General features: G+C 48.7%; 1 protein-coding gene across 1 annotated transcript; it reads left to right on the top strand.

The window, feature by feature from the left end:
• Positions 1-31: 31 nt before the first annotated feature.
• Positions 32-17,262, top strand: SAMD15 (sterile alpha motif domain containing 15). The gene is made up of 3 exons (XM_073587452.1): positions 32-242; positions 305-403; positions 16,914-17,262. Exons 1-3 carry the CDS (start codon positions 156-158, stop codon positions 17,085-17,087), a joined length of 360 nt encoding a protein of 119 aa, XP_073443553.1. The 5' UTR covers positions 32-155; the 3' UTR covers positions 17,088-17,262.
• The last annotated feature ends 366 nt before the right edge of the window (positions 17,263-17,628 follow it).

Below are 17,628 nucleotides of genomic sequence, written 5' to 3'. Positions count from 1 at the left end.
AATGAGAGCCCTCTGCGTGGAGGGGGCGGAGCCTGAAGACTTGCTGATCTGCATGGAAATGACCCAAGGAATCTGAGCCGATGTGAAGTGGTTGTCATGGAGATGCACGCAGGCGGAAGTGGCGGTTGCTATGGACGCATCAGGTTGGCGAGCAGATGGAGCCGCAGTTACCGAGCTGTTTCCGATGGAGCTGCCGGGATGTCGGGGGCTGGGTCCGGAGGAAAGGATTCCCGCAGTATGAGGTAACCCCGGCCGCGGCTCCGTTCCCCGTGCAGGAACTTGCGTAACCCGTGTCTGTCCACAGGCCTGCTTCACCGACAACGGCGTCACCGGCCGGAAACTGATCCACGTCACCGGCTCCACACTGCCCCGGATGGGGGTCACCGATGCCGAGCACGTGAGGGTGAGTGACGTGGCGGGGGGCACTGGGACTATGGGGGTGATAGTACAGGCACAGGTCAGCGGGGACGATAGTACAGGCACAGGTCAGCGGGGACGATGGGGGTGATAGTACAGGCACAGGTCAGCGGGGACGATAGTACAGGCACAGGTCAGCGGGGACGATAGTACAGGCACAGGTCAGCGGGGACGATGGGGGTGATAGTACAGGCACAGGTCAGCGGGGACGATGGGGGTGATAGTACAGGCACAGGTCAGCGGGGACGATAGTACAGGCACAGGTCAGCGGGGACGATGGGGGTGATAGTACAGGCACAGGTCAGCGGGGACGATAGTACAGGCACAGGTCAGAGGGGACGATAGGGACGATAGTACAGGCACAGGTCAGCGGGGACGATGGGGATGATAGTACAGGCACAGGTCAGCGGGGACGATGGGGATGATAGTACAGGCACAGGTCAGCGGGGACGATAGTACAGGCACAGGTCAGCGGGGACGATGGGGGTGATAGTACAGGCACAGGTCAGCGGGGACGATAGTACAGGCACAGGTCAGCGGGGACGATGGGGATGATAGTACAGGCACAGGTCAGCGGGGACGATGGGGATGATAGTACAGGCACAGGTCAGCGGGGACGATGGGGATGATAGTACAGGCACAGGTCAGCGGGGACGATGGGGATGATAGTACAGGCACAGGTCAGCGGGGACGATGGGGATGATAGTACAGGCACAGGTCAGCGGGGACGATGGGGACGATAGTACAGGCACAGGTCAGCGGGGACGATGGGGATGATAGTACAGGCACAGGTCAGCGGGGACGATGGGGATGATAGTACAGGCACAGGTCAGCGGGGACGATAGTACAGGCACAGGTCAGCGGGGACGATAGTACAGGCACAGGTCAGCGGGGACGATAGGGACGATAGTACAGGCACAGGTCAGCGGGGACGATGGGGACGATAGTACAGGCACAGGTCAGCGGGGACGATGGGGATGATAGTACAGGCACAGGTCAGCGGGGACGATAGTACAGGCACAGGTCAGCGGGGACGATGGGGACGATAGTACAGGCACAGGTCAGCGGGGACGATAGTACAGGCACAGGTCAGCGGGGACGATGGGGACGATAGTACAGGCACAGGTCAGCGGGGACGATGGGGACGATAGTACAGGCACAGGTCAGCGGGGACGATGGGGACGATAGTACAGGCACAGGTCAGCGGGGACGATGGGGACGATAGTACAGGCACAGGTCAGCGGGGACGATGGGGATGATAGTACAGGCACAGGTCAGCGGGGACGATGGGGATGATAGTACAGGCACAGGTCAGCGGGGACGATGGGGGTGATAGTACAGGCACAGGTCAGCGGGGACGATGGGGGTGATAGTACAGGCACAGGTCAGCGGGGACGATGGGGGTGATAGTACAGGCACAGGTCAGCGGGGACGATGGGGATGATAGTACAGGCACAGGTCATCGGGGACGATAGTACAGGCACAGGTCAGCGGGGACGATGGGGATGATAGTACAGGCACAGGTCAGCGGGGACGATGGGGATGATAGTACAGGCACTGGTCAGCGGGGAAGATGGGGGTGATAGTACAGGCACAGGTCAGCGGGGACGATGGGGGTGATAGTACAGGCACAGGTCAGCGGGGACGATGGGGGTGATAGTACAGGCACAGGTCAGCGGGGACGATGGGGGTGATAGTACAGGCACAGGTCAGCGGGGACGATGGGGGTGATAGTACAGGCACAGGTCAGCGGGGACAATGGGGGTGATAGTACAGGCACAGGTCAGCGGGGACGATGGGGGTGATAGTACAGGCACTGGTCGATGGGGGCGATAGTACAGGCACAGGTCAGCGGGGACGATGGGGGCGATAGTACAGGCAAAGGTCAGCGGGGACGATAGTACAGGCAAAGGTCAGCGGGGACGATGGGGGTGGTGGTACAGCCACAGGTCAGCGGGGACGATGGGGGTGGTAGTACAGGCCCAGGTCAGCGGGGACGATGGGGGCGGTAGTACAGGCCCAGGTCAGCGGAGACGATGGGGGCGATAGCACAGGCACAGGTCAGCGGGGACGATGGGGGTGATAGTACAGCCACAGGTCAGCGGGGACGATGGGGGTGGTAGTACAGGCCCAGGCCAGCGGGGACGATGGGGGTGGTAGTACAGGCCCAGGTCAGCGGAGACGATGGGGGTGATAGTACAGGCCCAGGTCAGCGGGGACGATGGGGGTGGTAGTACAGGCACAGGTCAGCGGAGACGATGGGGGCGATAGCACAGGCACAGGTCAGCGGGGACAATGGGGGTGATAGTACAGGCACAGGTCAGCGGAGACGATGGGGGTGGTAATACAGGCACAGGTCAGCGGGGACAATAAGAATTAAATAAAAAACTGGCGTGTACTACCATATAAATTTCCTAATCACTGTTGATAATATTCAGGGACCAGGAACAATATCCCAGGCTCACAGCTGCTTGGTTAGCCTTTCCTGGGGAATTTACTAGGGACCTCAGAAAAAAAAATGATGTTTGGGCCCCCCTATAAATTCATACTAAAGAGACTAAACAGGCAGCTGTGAGCTGATATGAATATCCTCGTAAGGGGCCACGGGTATTGCCCCCCCCCCCCCGGCTAAAAACATCAGCCCTTACCCGCCACAGAAATGGTGCATCTTATGCACCAAATATGGCACTTAGCCTCGCTCTCCCCACTTGCCCTATTGGGGTAACGAGTAAGGTAATGTTTGTGGGGTTGATGTCACCTTTGTATTGTCAGATGACATCAAGCCCAGGGGTTGGCAATGGAGAGGTTTATAAGGGTATGTTCCCATGGTTAGCAAACGTTGCGGTTTGGACGCTGCGTACTTTTGCAGCGACCAGATGTTACAAGCATAGTGGATGGGATTTCAAGAAATACCATGCCCACTATGCGTTCACAGATGCCCACGGCTTCCCTGCGGAGACGAACATGCAGTGTCTTTCCAGACCGCAGCATGTTTATTTATGTTACGGAGATGCTCAATCTCCGCAGTGTAAAAAACCATAGAATTTAATTAGATGAGGTAAAAACGCATTATATTTATAGGCACATGCGTATTAAATGCGGGAACGCAGCTTACTACGCTTGTGAACTTATTTAAATAAAGGTGTACCTTGTGCCACAGCCAGAAGTTTGTGTCCACTGCAGTTCTTGCGATGAGCTGAGTTCACCGTGATAACTCCCGTGCACGTGACCGCTGGGGCCCGAGTTGTCTCCGGTGATCAGCTGCACTAGGACAAGCTGGATGGCAAAACAAGTGCTAGTAATATCCCAAAAGTATCAGGAATGAAAAAATAAGTTTTATCCATCCCAAAGGAGTTGAAAAGAAAAGTCATGAGTGAGGAAAAGAAAAGCTCAATTCTGGATTTATTAGCAGAGGGATACAGTGAGCGTCATGTTGCCTCCATCCTTAAAATTTCTAAGACAGCAGTCCATTACAACAAAGTCAAGCAGCAGACATTGGGGCTACAGACAGGCAGAGGGCGAAAACGACTCTCCACTGACTGGGATGACTGTCATCTTATTCAAATGTCACTCAGCGACCGCAGAATGACATCAAGTGACCTACACAAGGAATGGTAAATGGCAACTGGGGTGAAGTGCACGGCAAGAACAGTTCGTAACAAGCGCCTAGAGGCAGGGTTCAAGTCATGTAATGGTAGAAAAAAGCCTTTCATCAATGAGAAGCAAAGGAGAGCCAGGCTGAAGTTTGCCAAAGACCATAAGGATTGGGACCATAGAGGACTGGAGTAAGGTAATCTTCTCCGAGTCCAATTTTCAGCTTTGCCCAACACCTGGTCATCTAATAGTTAGATGGAGACCTGGAGAGGCGTACAAGCCACAGTGTCTTGCACCCACTGTGAAATTTGGTGGAGGATTGGTGATGATCTGGAGATGCTTCAGCAAGGCTGGAATTGGACAGGTTAATCTTTGCGAAGGACGTATGAATCAAGCCGCATACAAGGTTATCCTGGAATAACAGTTGATTCCTTCTGCTCAGGCAATGTTCCCCAACTCTGAGGACTGTTTTTTCCAGCAGGACAATGTGCCATGCTACACAACTAGGTCAATGTGTGGATGAAGGACCACCACATCACATCCCTGTCATGGCCAGCCCAATCTCCAGACCTGAACCCCATTGAAAGCCTCTGGAATGTAATCAAGAGGAAGATGGATAGTCACAAGCCATCAAACAAAGAACTGCTTAAATGTTTGTACCAGGAGTGGCATAAGGTCACCCAAAAGCAGTGTGAAAGACTGGTGGAAAGCATGCCAAGACGCATGGAAGCTGTGATTAAAAATCATGGTTATTCACAAAATATTGATTTCTGAACTCTTCCTGAGTTAAAACGTTAGTATTGTTGTTTCTAAATAATTATGAACTTTTTTTTAGCATTATTTGAGGTTGGCAAGCATTGCATTTTTTATTCTGTTGGCCATTTCTTATTTTCTGAACATAAATACAAAATGTAGTGCTTGGAAATTTGGAGACATGGTGTCAGTAGTTTATAGAATAAAATAACAATTTACATTTTACTCAAAAATATACCTATAAAGAGAAAAATCAAACTGAAAATTTTGCAAAGGTCTCTTTATTTTTGCCAGAGCTGTATATCATCTCTGCAGACAGGAAAGGATATTGTTGCTTTTTTATTTTATTTACAGGAGATCGAGGGCATCGGTGGAATAAGCGATGCAGTAAGTATGGTTTAATTAAGATCTATTAAAAGAGTCTGTGTCATTATTTCAATTAAAGGTCTTTATTCTGGCTGTCTTAATCTACCATATAACTATAGGGTTAGTAATGGATAGGTGTCTTATAAACGCTTCTCCATTACTAATCCATGGGCTTGATGTCACCTTACAATACAAAGGTGACATTAACCCCACAAATATTAACCCACTTGCCACCGCTACAGTGCAAGTTGGAAGAGCCGGGTAAAGGGCCACAATTGGCGAATCTTTGGATGTTCCAATTGTGGGGCGGCTATGGGCTGCTATTTTTTAGGCTGGTGAGGGCCAAAATCCATGGCCCTCACCAGCCTGAGAATGCCAGGCCGCAGCTGTCTGCTTTTTCCTTGGCTGGTTAACAAAAATAGGGGCACCCCACGCTATTTTTTTTTTTTGTAGAGGATTCCACCATTTTTACTAATCATCTAAGGTAAGCAGACTGCTGCGGTGGCCTGGTATTATCAGGCTGGTAAGGTTCATGGATATTGGATCCTTGCCAGCCTGAAATACCAGCCCCAGTAGTCTGCTTTACTTTGGCTGGTTAACAAATATAAGGGGACCGTACGGCATTTTTTTAACCCCTTAATGACAGCCAATTCGTCTTTTTACTGACCTGAGATATAAGAGACTGGCAACCCCATAGAGGTGACAATCCAGCAGCTGTCAGCTGTAAACTATAGCTGACAACTTGCTGTATCACCAACGAACAGTGTTGGCACAATCCATATGTTTAACCCCTTAGTTGCTGCTATCAAAAGTGACTACATCAAATAAATGGTTAATAGATTGTGGGGGCTTGCACTTTAATCTAATTGACACACTGAGATCATGATTGTGTGGTCCTGATGTTTGCCATAGCAGTTCATGGCCAAATAACGGCCTTAGAGTCTCCCGGCTACAGCGGTCAGTTCAGAAGTTAGCGACATTTAGGTGGTACACAAACACTTTCATTCCAGCTATACCACTTTGTATTAATTCCTGAAAATCTGATTTTTTTTACATTTGCGGTTTAGCTGCAAATGTGCCTGACTCAATGGAAGTCAATGGGTGCAAAAACGCTGCAGATCCGCAAAAAGAATTGACATGCTGCGGGAAAAAAAAAAAGTTGCGTTTATGCACGTATTTTTCCGCAGCATGTGCACAACAAATCTCCATTTCCCATAGTTTTACATTGGCTGTGCACTACACTGCGGATTTGATGCAAATCCGTGCGGCCAAAAACGCTGCGGATCCGCATCAAAATCTGCAACGTGTGTACATAGCCTAAACGTTGCAGGTTGAACGCTGTGTACGTCTGCAATGTCCAACCTGCAGCATCCAGCTGTTACAGCATAGAGGATGGGATTTCAAGAAATTCCATGTCCACTATGTGTGCACTGACGCCCGTGGCTTCACTGCAGAGATGGACATCCGGCACATCTTTCCGGACAGCAGCATGTCAATTTATGTAGCTGCGTAAATGACCAATTCAATATCATTAGATGCGGTAAAACCGCATTATCTTCCCAGTCACATGCGTATTAAGTGCGGGAATGCAGCTTACTATGCATGTGTACTAATTTACTTAATGGTAAATTTTGTGGGGTCCCTCTATATTTGTTAACCAGCCTAGAGTAAAGCAGACTACTTACTGGGACTGGTATTTCAGGATGGTAAGGATCCAATATCCATGAACCTTACCAGCCTGATAATATCAGGCCACAGCAGTCTGCTTACCTTGGATGGTTAGCAAAAATAGTGGGGTCCTCCTATTTTTGTTAACCAGCCAAGGAAAAAGCAGACAGTTGTGGCCTGGTATTAGGCTGACAAGGCCCATGGATTTTGGCCCTCACCAGCCTTAAAATAGCAGCCCGCATCCAAAGATGCACTAATTGTGGCACTTTTCCCAGCTGTTCCCACTTGCCCTGTAGGGGTGGCAAGTGGGGTTGATGTCACCTTTGTATTGTCAAGTGACACCAAGCCCATGGCTTAGTAATGGAGAAGCGTCTATAAGACACCTATCCATTACTAATCCTATAGTTACATGGTACATAAAGACACAGCCAGAATAAAGTCCTTTAATTGAAATAATGACAGACTCCTTTAATAATTTTAATTAAACCATACATACTGCATTGCCCATTTCACCGATACCCTCGATCTCCTGTAAGAGAAATAAAATAAAAAAGCAACAATATCCTTACCTGTCCGCAGGGAAGATATACATACTGTCCCACGACAAGTCCAGCTCTGCTACATCTGGATGCCTTTGGCTGAACAGTGGCATTATGCCCAGGGCTGTGAAGTCGGAGTCGTGGAGTCGGACCTCATTTTGGTGGAGTCGGAGTTGGTATAAAATGGACCGACTCCTAAAATATATAATAAATTGGGTACAGTAGTTCAGTGCAGAATGTGCTGAATATTTTTTCATAGGAATTTGGGAAAGTTATGAAATGTCCTATAAATGACTGTTCTATTCCTGATCTAAAGCTGCATTCACACACAGTATTTTTCCTGCGTTTTTTAAGGATACGTTTTTCAGTTGCAAAAGCAGATCAGCTTTTTAAAAAACCGCATCACCTGAAAGGTTTTTGAGCTCATAGCTAATGTTTTCAATAGCAAAAGCAGATTAGAAATCTGCTCTATATATCCATTTATCCATATCTGTCTATCCATATCATATCTGTACCAAAAAGAATGAAAGCCGGGTAGCACACAGACTAACACTACTTTTTTTTAGCACCAGTCAGGTACACCTCGTAGCTGCCCAAAAGGACGCCCAGGACAGGCATTGCTCGTCTTCAGTAACACATCAACATCAATTGATAGTTGGAATAAATAGACTGCATTCATCACATCTTCTTAAGGTGCAGGCTTTATTTTCAAATGTAGGGGTGTGCAGTATGAGGTTCTGCAGCAGCTGAGGTGTGCAGTATGAAATTCTGCTGAACAGTATGAGGTTCTGGCCACCCCCCACCGGTTTGATCCTGGCTACGCCCATAGTGTGAATGTAACCTGAGGATCTAGGCGTTATCTTAGCCAAGATAAGTCAAAGTGTGTGTGTATATATATATATATACACATACACACACACACACACACACACACACACAGTACAGACCAAGAGCTTGGACACACCTCAATCAAAGCGTTTTCTTTATTTTCATGACTATGAAAATTGTAGATTCACTCTGAAGGGATCAAAACTATGAATTAACACATGTGGAATTATATAATTAACAAAAAAGTGTGAAACAACTGAAAATACTGTATGTCTTATATTCTAGGTTCTTCAAAGTAGCCACCTTTTGCTTTGATTTCTGCTTTGCACACTCTTGGCATTCTCTTGATGAGCTTCAAGAGGTAGTCACCGGAAATGGTTTTCACTTCACAGGTGTGCCCTGTCAGGTTTATAAGTGGGATTTCTTGCCTTATAAATGGGGTTGGGACCATCAGTTGTGTTGTGCAGAAGTCTGGTGGATACACAGCTGATAGTCCTACTGAATAGACTGTTAGAATTTGTATTATGGCAAGAAAAAAAGCAGCTGAGTAAAGAAAAACGAGTGGCCATCATTACTTTAAGAAATGAAGGTCAGTCAGTCCGAAAAATTGGGAAAACTTTGAAAGTGTCCCCAAGTGCAGTGGCAAAAACCATCAAGCGCTACAAAGAAACTGGCTCACATGAGGACCGCCCCAGGAAAGGAAGACCAAGAGTCACCTCTGCTGCGGAGGATAAGTTCATCCGAGTCACCAGCCTCAGAAATCGCAGGTTAACAGCAGCTCAGATTAGAGACCAGGTCAATGCCACACTGAGTTCTAGCAGCAGACACATCTCTACAACTGTTAAGAGGAGACTTTGTGCAGCAGGCCTTCATGGTAAAATAGCTGCTAGGAAACCACTGCTAAGGACAGGCCACAAGCAGAAGAGACTTGTTTGGGCTAAAGAACACAAGGAATGGACATTAGACCAGTGGAAATCTGTGCTTTGGTCTGATGAGTCCAAATTTGAGATCTTTGATTCCAACCACCGTGTCTTTGTGCGACGCAGAAAAGGTGAACGGATGGACTCTACATGCCTGGTTCCCACCGTGAAGCATGGAGGAGGAGGTGAGATGGTGTGGGGGTGGCATGGAATGCCTAGGTTACTTTAGGCAAAAACCCCGGGACCACTGCAATGTCCCTCAGACTAGGGGAACCCTGTGTCCCTCTACCCAGGGTTTACACTGAAGGTGTGCCTGCCTGAGCCTCCAACCCTGTCCCTGTCTCCTGTCCAGCCCTAAGCTGAACCCACCTCCCTCCACCCAGTGAGGGGACCAGACACCAGACCCCACAAATACGTATGGACAGGGGTAAAAGAAACACCACACAGTAAATACACAAGGGAATACAATAATGTGCAAGGGCAACCAAATATATATATAACAGATTGGAGAAAGAACCACTGAGGGATATACTGCACCAGATATCAGATGCTCCAACACCACCACTGCTGACCGGTATTGCTAGCACTAGGCTAAAGCTATAGTCGGCGACGCCCATAGTCAGGACGAACTATTAAGACCAAGGGCGTGGCCCAGCCCTCAGCCAGCATGACAACCTGATTAACCCTATCCCGACTGGAACAGAATACCCAACAGGGTATTACCGCTGTCTGCCGGACACCCTGGTGTGAACAGTGTCCGACATGACAGTACCCCGCCTTCTACGAGGGACCTCCGGAACCTCACCATGTCGAGGACCTGGCTTGTCCGGATGGCGACGATGGAACATAGTAACCAGTCGATCAGCATGAATGTCAGAGGCCGGCACCCATGTCCTCTCCTCAGGACCATAGCCACGCCAGTGGACCAGGTACTGTAGAGTGCGACGCACAACCCTAGAGTCCACCACTTTGGACACCTCAAATTCCAACGCGCCATCCACCAAGACGGGAGGTGGTGGCCCGGGGTAACCATCCACCAAACCCACGACCTTCTTTAGCAATGCTTTGTGAAATACATTATGAATCTTATACACAGCCGGCAACTCCAAACGAAATGCCACGGGGTTGATCACTGCGGAGATTCTAATTGGGCCAATGAACCTGGGACCCAACTTAAGTGACGGTATCTTGAGCTTAATGTTCCTAGTAGATAACCACACCCAATCACCCACACACAGGTCCGGACCTGGCACACGTCTGCAGTCAGCCACCCGTTTGTACCTGGAACCCACCTTCAACAAGCGCTGCTTGACTCTCCTCCAAACAGACGACAATTGAGCTCCCAACTGGTCCTCCTCAGGGACGCCAACTGAGCACCCCTGACACAAGGTGCAAAATTGAGGATGTTGACCATACACACAAAAAAAAGGAGATTCCCCAGACGATTCCTGGCAATGGTTGTTTATTGCGAATTCTGCCAGAGGAAGAAACGCTGACCACTCTTCCTGATTGTCGGAAATAAAGCAGCGCAAGTATTGCTCCAGGTTTTGGTTCATCCGCTCAGTCTGTCCATTCGACTGAGGGTGGAAAGCCGATGAATGAGATAATTTGATTCCAAGGCGAGAACAAAAAGCTCTCCAAAACTTTGCCACAAACTGCGTACCTCGATCAGACACAATGTCAGATGGGACACCATGAAGTCTGACCACCTCGCGAATAAATATCTGAGCAAGAGTCTTAGCATTGGGCAAAGACGGTAAAGCAACGAAATGTGACATTTTGGAGAACCTATCAACAATTACCAAAATGACCGAGTTCCCTGCCAAGGCGGGCAAGTCAGTAATAAAATCCATGGAAATCTCAGTCCATGGCTTACTGGGCACCCCGAGAGGCTGCAAGCTACCAGCGGGACGGGAACGAGGAGTCTTGGCCCGTGCGCACGTGGTACAGGCAGCCACATATGAGGCCACATCCTGCCGGATTTTAGGCCACCAAAAACGACGCGATACCAGTTCCAGAGTGCTCTTAACCCCTGGATGACCTGCCAGTACCGTGTCGTGATGTTCGCCCAACACTCTAGAGCGTAGATGTAGCGGCACAAAAGATTTATTAGCAGGCAACCCCGGCGGTACCACCTCCTGAGCCTCCGCAATCTCTGCCTCAATCTCTGTCGTGATGGCAGATACCACCACACCCTTTTGGAGAATAGGCACCGGCTCTTCACATAACTCTCCACCAGGAAAACACCTGGATAAAGCGTCTGCCTTAACATTCTTCGACCCAGGTCGATAGGTAAGAATGAAGTTGAACAGGGTGAAGAATAATGCCCAGCGAGCCTGTCTGGAGGACAGGCGCTTAGCAGATTCTAAATAAAGCAAATTCTTATGGTCGGTTATCACAGTAATCTGATGAACAGCCCCCTCCAAGAAGTGTCGCCACTCCTCAAATGCCAATTTGATGGCCAATAGTTCCCTGTTGCCAATATCATAATTACGCTCCGCAGGCGACAGCTTCTTGGAGAAGAAGGCACACGGATGCAACTTGGCCCAAGAAGGGCCCTGAGACAGTACAGCCCCCACTCCAACCTCCGACGCATCCACCTCCACGACAAACGGTAAGGAGACATCGGGCTGCACCAGAATGGGCTCTGAGGCAAAACTATTCTTGAGGAATTCAAACGCCTGTACCACAGGCTCAGACCAGTCAGAAAAGTCGGTACCCTTCTTAGTCATGTCAGTCAGTGGTTTGGCAATCATAGAGAAGTTCTTAATAAATTTCCTATAGTAATTGGAGAAGCCAAGAAATCGCTGAAGCGCCTTAAGATTATCAGGCCGATCCCAATGTAGTACCGCCTGCACCTTTGCGGTGTCCATCTTAAAACCTGAGGCGGAGATTATATAACCCAAGAACGGTAGCTCCTGTACGAAAAACACACATTTTTCAAGCTTGATATAGAGCCTGTTCTCTCTGAGCAACTGCAGAACCTGTCTAACATGCTCTATATGTGTATCATGGTCGCGAGAGAAAATGAGGATGTCGTCAAGATAAATTATAACGAACCTCCCCAACAACTGAGAGAAGACATCATTAATGAAGTGTTGAAAGACCGCCGGTGCCATAGTCAACCCAAACGGCATTACCAAACTCTCAAAGTGACCCTCAGGGGTATTGAACGCTGTCTTCCACTCATCCCCCTGACGGACTCTTATAAGATTGTACGCCCCCCTGAGGTCCAGTTTGGAGAACCACCTGGCACCAACCACTTGGTTGAATAAATCGGGTATAAGTGGCATAGGGTAAGGATCACGGACCGTAATCTGGTTGAGTTCTCTGAAATCCAGACACGGGCGTAAACCGCCATCCTTCTTTTTAACAAAGAAGAAGCCAGCAGCCAGAGGAGAAGAGGAAGGTCTAATATGACCCTTGCTCAGGCTATCCGCAATGTATTCCTTGAGAGCTAGCCTCTCGGGACCTGAGATATTAAACATTCTAGCTTTAGGTAACTTGGCCCCTGGTTTCAACCTAATAGCACAGTCATAGGGGCGATGCGGTGGTAGTTCCGAACAACCCTTCTCAGAAAATACATCCGCATAATCCAGCAACGGCTCCGGGATACTGGGGGTCAAAGCGGAAATACATGTAGCCAGGCTCCTCTCCTGACACTCCCTGCTCCACTGAATTATGTCCTGGGTCTTCCAATCAATAACAGGATTATGCATTGACAACCATGGAAAGCCCAGAACCATCTGAGCCGGTAAGTTACTAAGCACCTTACAAGTTACCCGCTCTGAGTGTAATACTCCGATGTGGAGTTGTATATCCAACACACACTCTGTGATCTCCCCTTGAGACAACGGGGAAGCATTGGTGGTAACCACCCGGATGGGGTTCGGCAATTTCTCCACCGGAAATCCCGCTGTATGCGCGAACCTCTCATCAATGAGATTGGCAGCTGAGCCACTATCAATAAATACTGTAATAGAGAGCATTTGCCCCCCAAGTACCACCCTAGCAGGGAGCATACACTGGGAAACCATGACGGAGGATACACAAAGGCTCAGACTAGACTCCTCCAAACCCTCTGAGCCTATCAGTTTTCCGCCGGCGCGCCCTTCTTAGGTACCAGGGGGCAAGCGTTAAAAAAATGTCCTCCTTTGCCACAAAAAAAACAGAGCCCCTGCCTTCTGTGCCAAGGACGTTTAGGCTTGTTACTCGGTGACTGTGCTATACCAGCGATCTGCATGGGTTCCACGGATTCACCCGCGGCAACCTCACCGACCACTCCCCCACCTCCCGGAGGCAACGAAACCAGCGCCCCCTGACGGAGACGTCGGTCTATGCGTACTACAAGTGCCATCGCAGCCTCCAGAGAGGCGGGAGTCTCGTACATTAGGAGAGTCTGTTTAACCCTTCCAGAAACCCCATGCAAAAATTGACTTCTAAGCGCAGGGTCATTCCACTGCGTGTCCACCGCCCAGCGCCGTAATTCCGTGCAGTAATCCTCAGCTGGTCGATCACCCTGTAGCAGTGAGCGTATCTTAGACTCTGCTAAGTTTAATCTATCCGGATCGTCATAGATCAAACCCAGAGCAGAGAAAAAAAAAATCTACAGATTCAAATGCCGGTGAGTCTGAAGGGAGTGAAAAGGCCCAGGCCTGTGGGTCACCACTCAGCAAAGAAATCACCAAGCCCACGCGTTGAGCCTCATTACCTGAGGAATGTGGACGCATACGGAAATACAATTTGCATGATTCACGAAACACCGTGAACTTACCACGATCACCAGCAAATCGTTCAGGAAGGGGAAACTTGGGCTCAGCTGCCCTGGCTGCAGCCTCAGCAGGTACTGCAGGAGCTGACAGGCCTTGTTGCTGGACCGCCCCCCTGAATTCAGTGACCTGTATGGATAGAGCCTCCAGCTGCTTGGTTAGGGAAAGTATAGGATCCATAGTAAGTAACCCCTATATTCCCTTTTTTTTTTCTCACTTTATTATTTGGGCCGACGATAATGTCATGGAATGCCTAGGTTACTTTAGGCAAAAACCCCGGGACCCCTGCGATGTCCCTCAGACTAGGGGAACCCTGTCTGACCCTCTACCCAGGGTTTACACTGAAGGTGTGCCTGCCTGAGCCTCCACCCTGTCCCTGTCTCCTGTCCAGCCCTAAGCTGAACCCACCTCCCTCCACCCAGTGAGGGGACCACACACCAGACCCCACAAATACGTATGGACAGGGGTAAAAGAAACACCACACAGTAAATACACAAGGGAATACAATAATGTGCAAGGGCAACCAAATATATATATAACAGATTGGAGAAAGAACCACTGAGGGATATACTGCACCAGATATCAGACGCTCCAACACCACCACTGCTGACCGGTATTGCTAGCACTAGGCTAAAGCTATAGTCGGCGACGCCCATAGTCAGGACGAACTATTTAAAGACCAAGGGCGTGGCCCAGCCCTCAGCCAGCATGACAACCTGATTAACCCTATCCCAACTGGAACAGAATACCCAACAGGGTATTACCGCTGTCTGCCGGACACCCTGGTGTGAACAGTGTCCGACATGACAGGGGGTGCTTTACTGGTGACACTGTTAGGGATTTATTCAAAATTGAAGGCATACTGAACCAGCATGGCTACCACAGCATCTTGCAGCGGCATGCTATTCCATCCGGTTTGTGTTTAGTTGGACCATCCATTTATTTTTCAACAGGACACTGACCTCAAACACACCTCCAGGCTGTGTAAGGGCTATTTGACCAAGAAGGAGAGTGATGGGGTGCTACGCCAGATGACCTGGCCTCCACAGTCACCAGACCTGAACCCAATCGAGAGGGTTTGGGGTGAGCTGGACCGCAGAGTGAAGGCAAAATTGTCAACAAGTGCTAAGCATCTCTGGGAACACCTTCAAGACTGTTGTAAGACCATTTCCGGTGACTACCTCTTGAAGCTCAGCAAGAGAATGCCAACAGTGTGCAAAGCAGTAATCAAAGCAAAAGGTGGCTACTTTGAAGAACCTAGAATAGAAGACATATTTTCAGTTGTTTCACACTTTTTTAATTATATAACTCCACGTGTTAATTCATAGTTTTGATGCCTTCAGAGTGAATCTACAATTTTCATAGCCATGAAAATAAAGAAAACTCTTTGAATGAGGTGTGTCCAAACTTTTGGTCTTTACTATATATATGTAATCGATATTATACAGTGTATTACATATTTACAATTTTACAGTTTTGTGTTCTAAAGTTGTATTCCAATAAATAGATATTATGTTCTATCTACATATCTTGATTATTGGATCATAGAAATGATTAAATGTCTGATGTTCACCTTGTACTACAATAAATTTGTCACTTAAATATAAGCAATATATGTGGGAGTCGGAGTCGTGGAGTCGGAGTAAGGGAAAATGAGGAGTCGGAGTCGTGGAGTCGGAGTAAGGGAAAATGAGGAGTCGGAGTGGCAGGTTTGGCTTACCGACTCCACAGCCCTGATTATGCCACCATCCAACCTGACTTCCAGACACAGCAGAGCTTGTAGATGACCACCAGAGATAACTCGTTCCCCGGCAAGCACGTGCGCTGCAGTTCTCACGGTCAACTCAGCTCATCGCGAGAACTGCAGTGGACGCAAACTTCCGGCTGTGGCACAAGGTACACCTTTATTTAAATTAGTTCACATGCGTAGTAAGCTATATTCCCGCACTTACCACGCAAGTGACTAGAAAGATAATGCGGTTTCACCGTATCTAATTAAATCCTATGAGAAATTTACGCTGCAGAGACTGAGCATCTCCGCAACATAAATAGACATGCTGCGGTCTAGAAAGACGCGCCTCATGTTCGTTTACGTAGGGATGCTTCGGTGTGGGCATAGTAGACATGGGATTTCTTGAAATCCCATCCACTATGCTATAACTTCTGGGCGTTGCGGCTTTGACGCTGTGGATGTACGCAGCGTTTATTGACCGTGGGAACATAACCTAAGACGCCCCTATTACTAACCCTGTAGTAAGTTTTGAAAGAAACACACAGCAAAAATAAAATCCTCTATTTCAAATAAAACTCAACACCCTGTTTTACACATTTATTAAAAAACAAAGTTATACTCACCTTTATGTCTATAATCCATTGAGGCCCATGTCGCCTGTAAAGGACAAAAAAATCGTAAACAACCATATCTCTCACCTGTCCGACAAAAAGATAATTAATTTGTCTCTTGATGAGTCTAGCTCTGCTACATCTAGATGCCATGCTGGATGTTAGCACTATGCGAGTGTTTAGCCAGGCATCCAGCAGAGACACTGAGCATGATCACACAGCATCCGTGTCTTGCGGTGATGGGAATAAGGTGGGGGGGGAGGGCAATATCCATGGCGCCGGGAAACAGCGCGAACTGTACTGATTTTCCCAGGCGCCGATACAGGTCACACAGATGTTACATACAGACATGGATCTCACCAGTGCCGGTTTATCTTGTACAAGAATCACCAGGATGTGTGATGGGGCCTTATAGCGTTGACACCCAGAGTGTCACTGAGTGATATTTTGGCAGTCGCTTTTACACTATATTTGAATCATATATTTCAGGTTTAGTTTTACTCCACTATTTTAATTTAAGTTAAGTTCCTTTCCAAGTCATCCCAAATTATAAATAATAAGTTCGTAGTACAGGAACGGGGTGGGGATGAGGGGGGTCGTAGTACAGGAACAGGGGGTGGGGATGATGGGGGGTTATAGTACAGGTCAGCAGAGACAATGGAGGTGGTAGTACTGGCCAAGGTCACCACTCCTAATGTCCACTTTTCTCTTTGCAGGCCATTGCCCAGCTGGTGAGGGATCTGTTGGGGGTGATGGAGCCATCCTGGAGCCGCAGCATCTCTTTGCCCCGCAGAGACAATATGGGGCTTTTCTTGGAGCAGAAATCTCAGACTGGAGCCAATCATGAGCTGCTCAGCTACAGCCAGTTCATCAGGGAGCAGGGCCTGTAGTGGGTGAGGGTCCGGCCCAGAGATCAGGGGAGCTACTGTGGAGTTGGGGGATCGTCGCTGATGCAGATGTTCTCACTCCTCTGGTGTGGACTCTGGATCAGAGCACTACAGATTTTTTCTCTTCTATAATGCAGAATGTTCCTGCTATTCCAGTGTAATAAACATGTTTTCGGTCCATGTGTATCACGAGTTATCACCTTCTCCTCAGATTCAGCACCAAGGGGGTAGATGAGACAACACCTCCATGATTTATACTAATATCTACATCCCCCTGCTATTCCTCCACATACCAGCTGCCCCTATCATACATGGACCCTCTATGACAATGATGCAAATGTCTTGTCAAAGTTTTCTGCTGGTGGATGTGCTGCTGTGGATGTGTGGCCGGGAAAAACACTGGTGGATGGGCTGCTGTGGATGTGTGGCCGGGCAAAACACTGGTGGATGGGCTGCTGTGGCTGTGTGGCCGGGCAAAACACTGGTGGATGGGCTGCTGTGGCTGTGTGGCCGGGCAAAACACTGGTGGATGGGCTGCTGTGGA

This window comes from Dendrobates tinctorius, unplaced genomic scaffold (genome assembly GCF_039654945.1).
Source record: "Dendrobates tinctorius isolate UK_male_01 unplaced genomic scaffold, ASM3965494v1 ptg000010l, whole genome shotgun sequence".
Classification (NCBI taxonomy): domain Eukaryota; kingdom Metazoa; phylum Chordata; class Amphibia; order Anura; family Dendrobatidae; genus Dendrobates; species Dendrobates tinctorius.
This window is presented reverse-complemented; position numbering and strand designations above follow the sequence as displayed.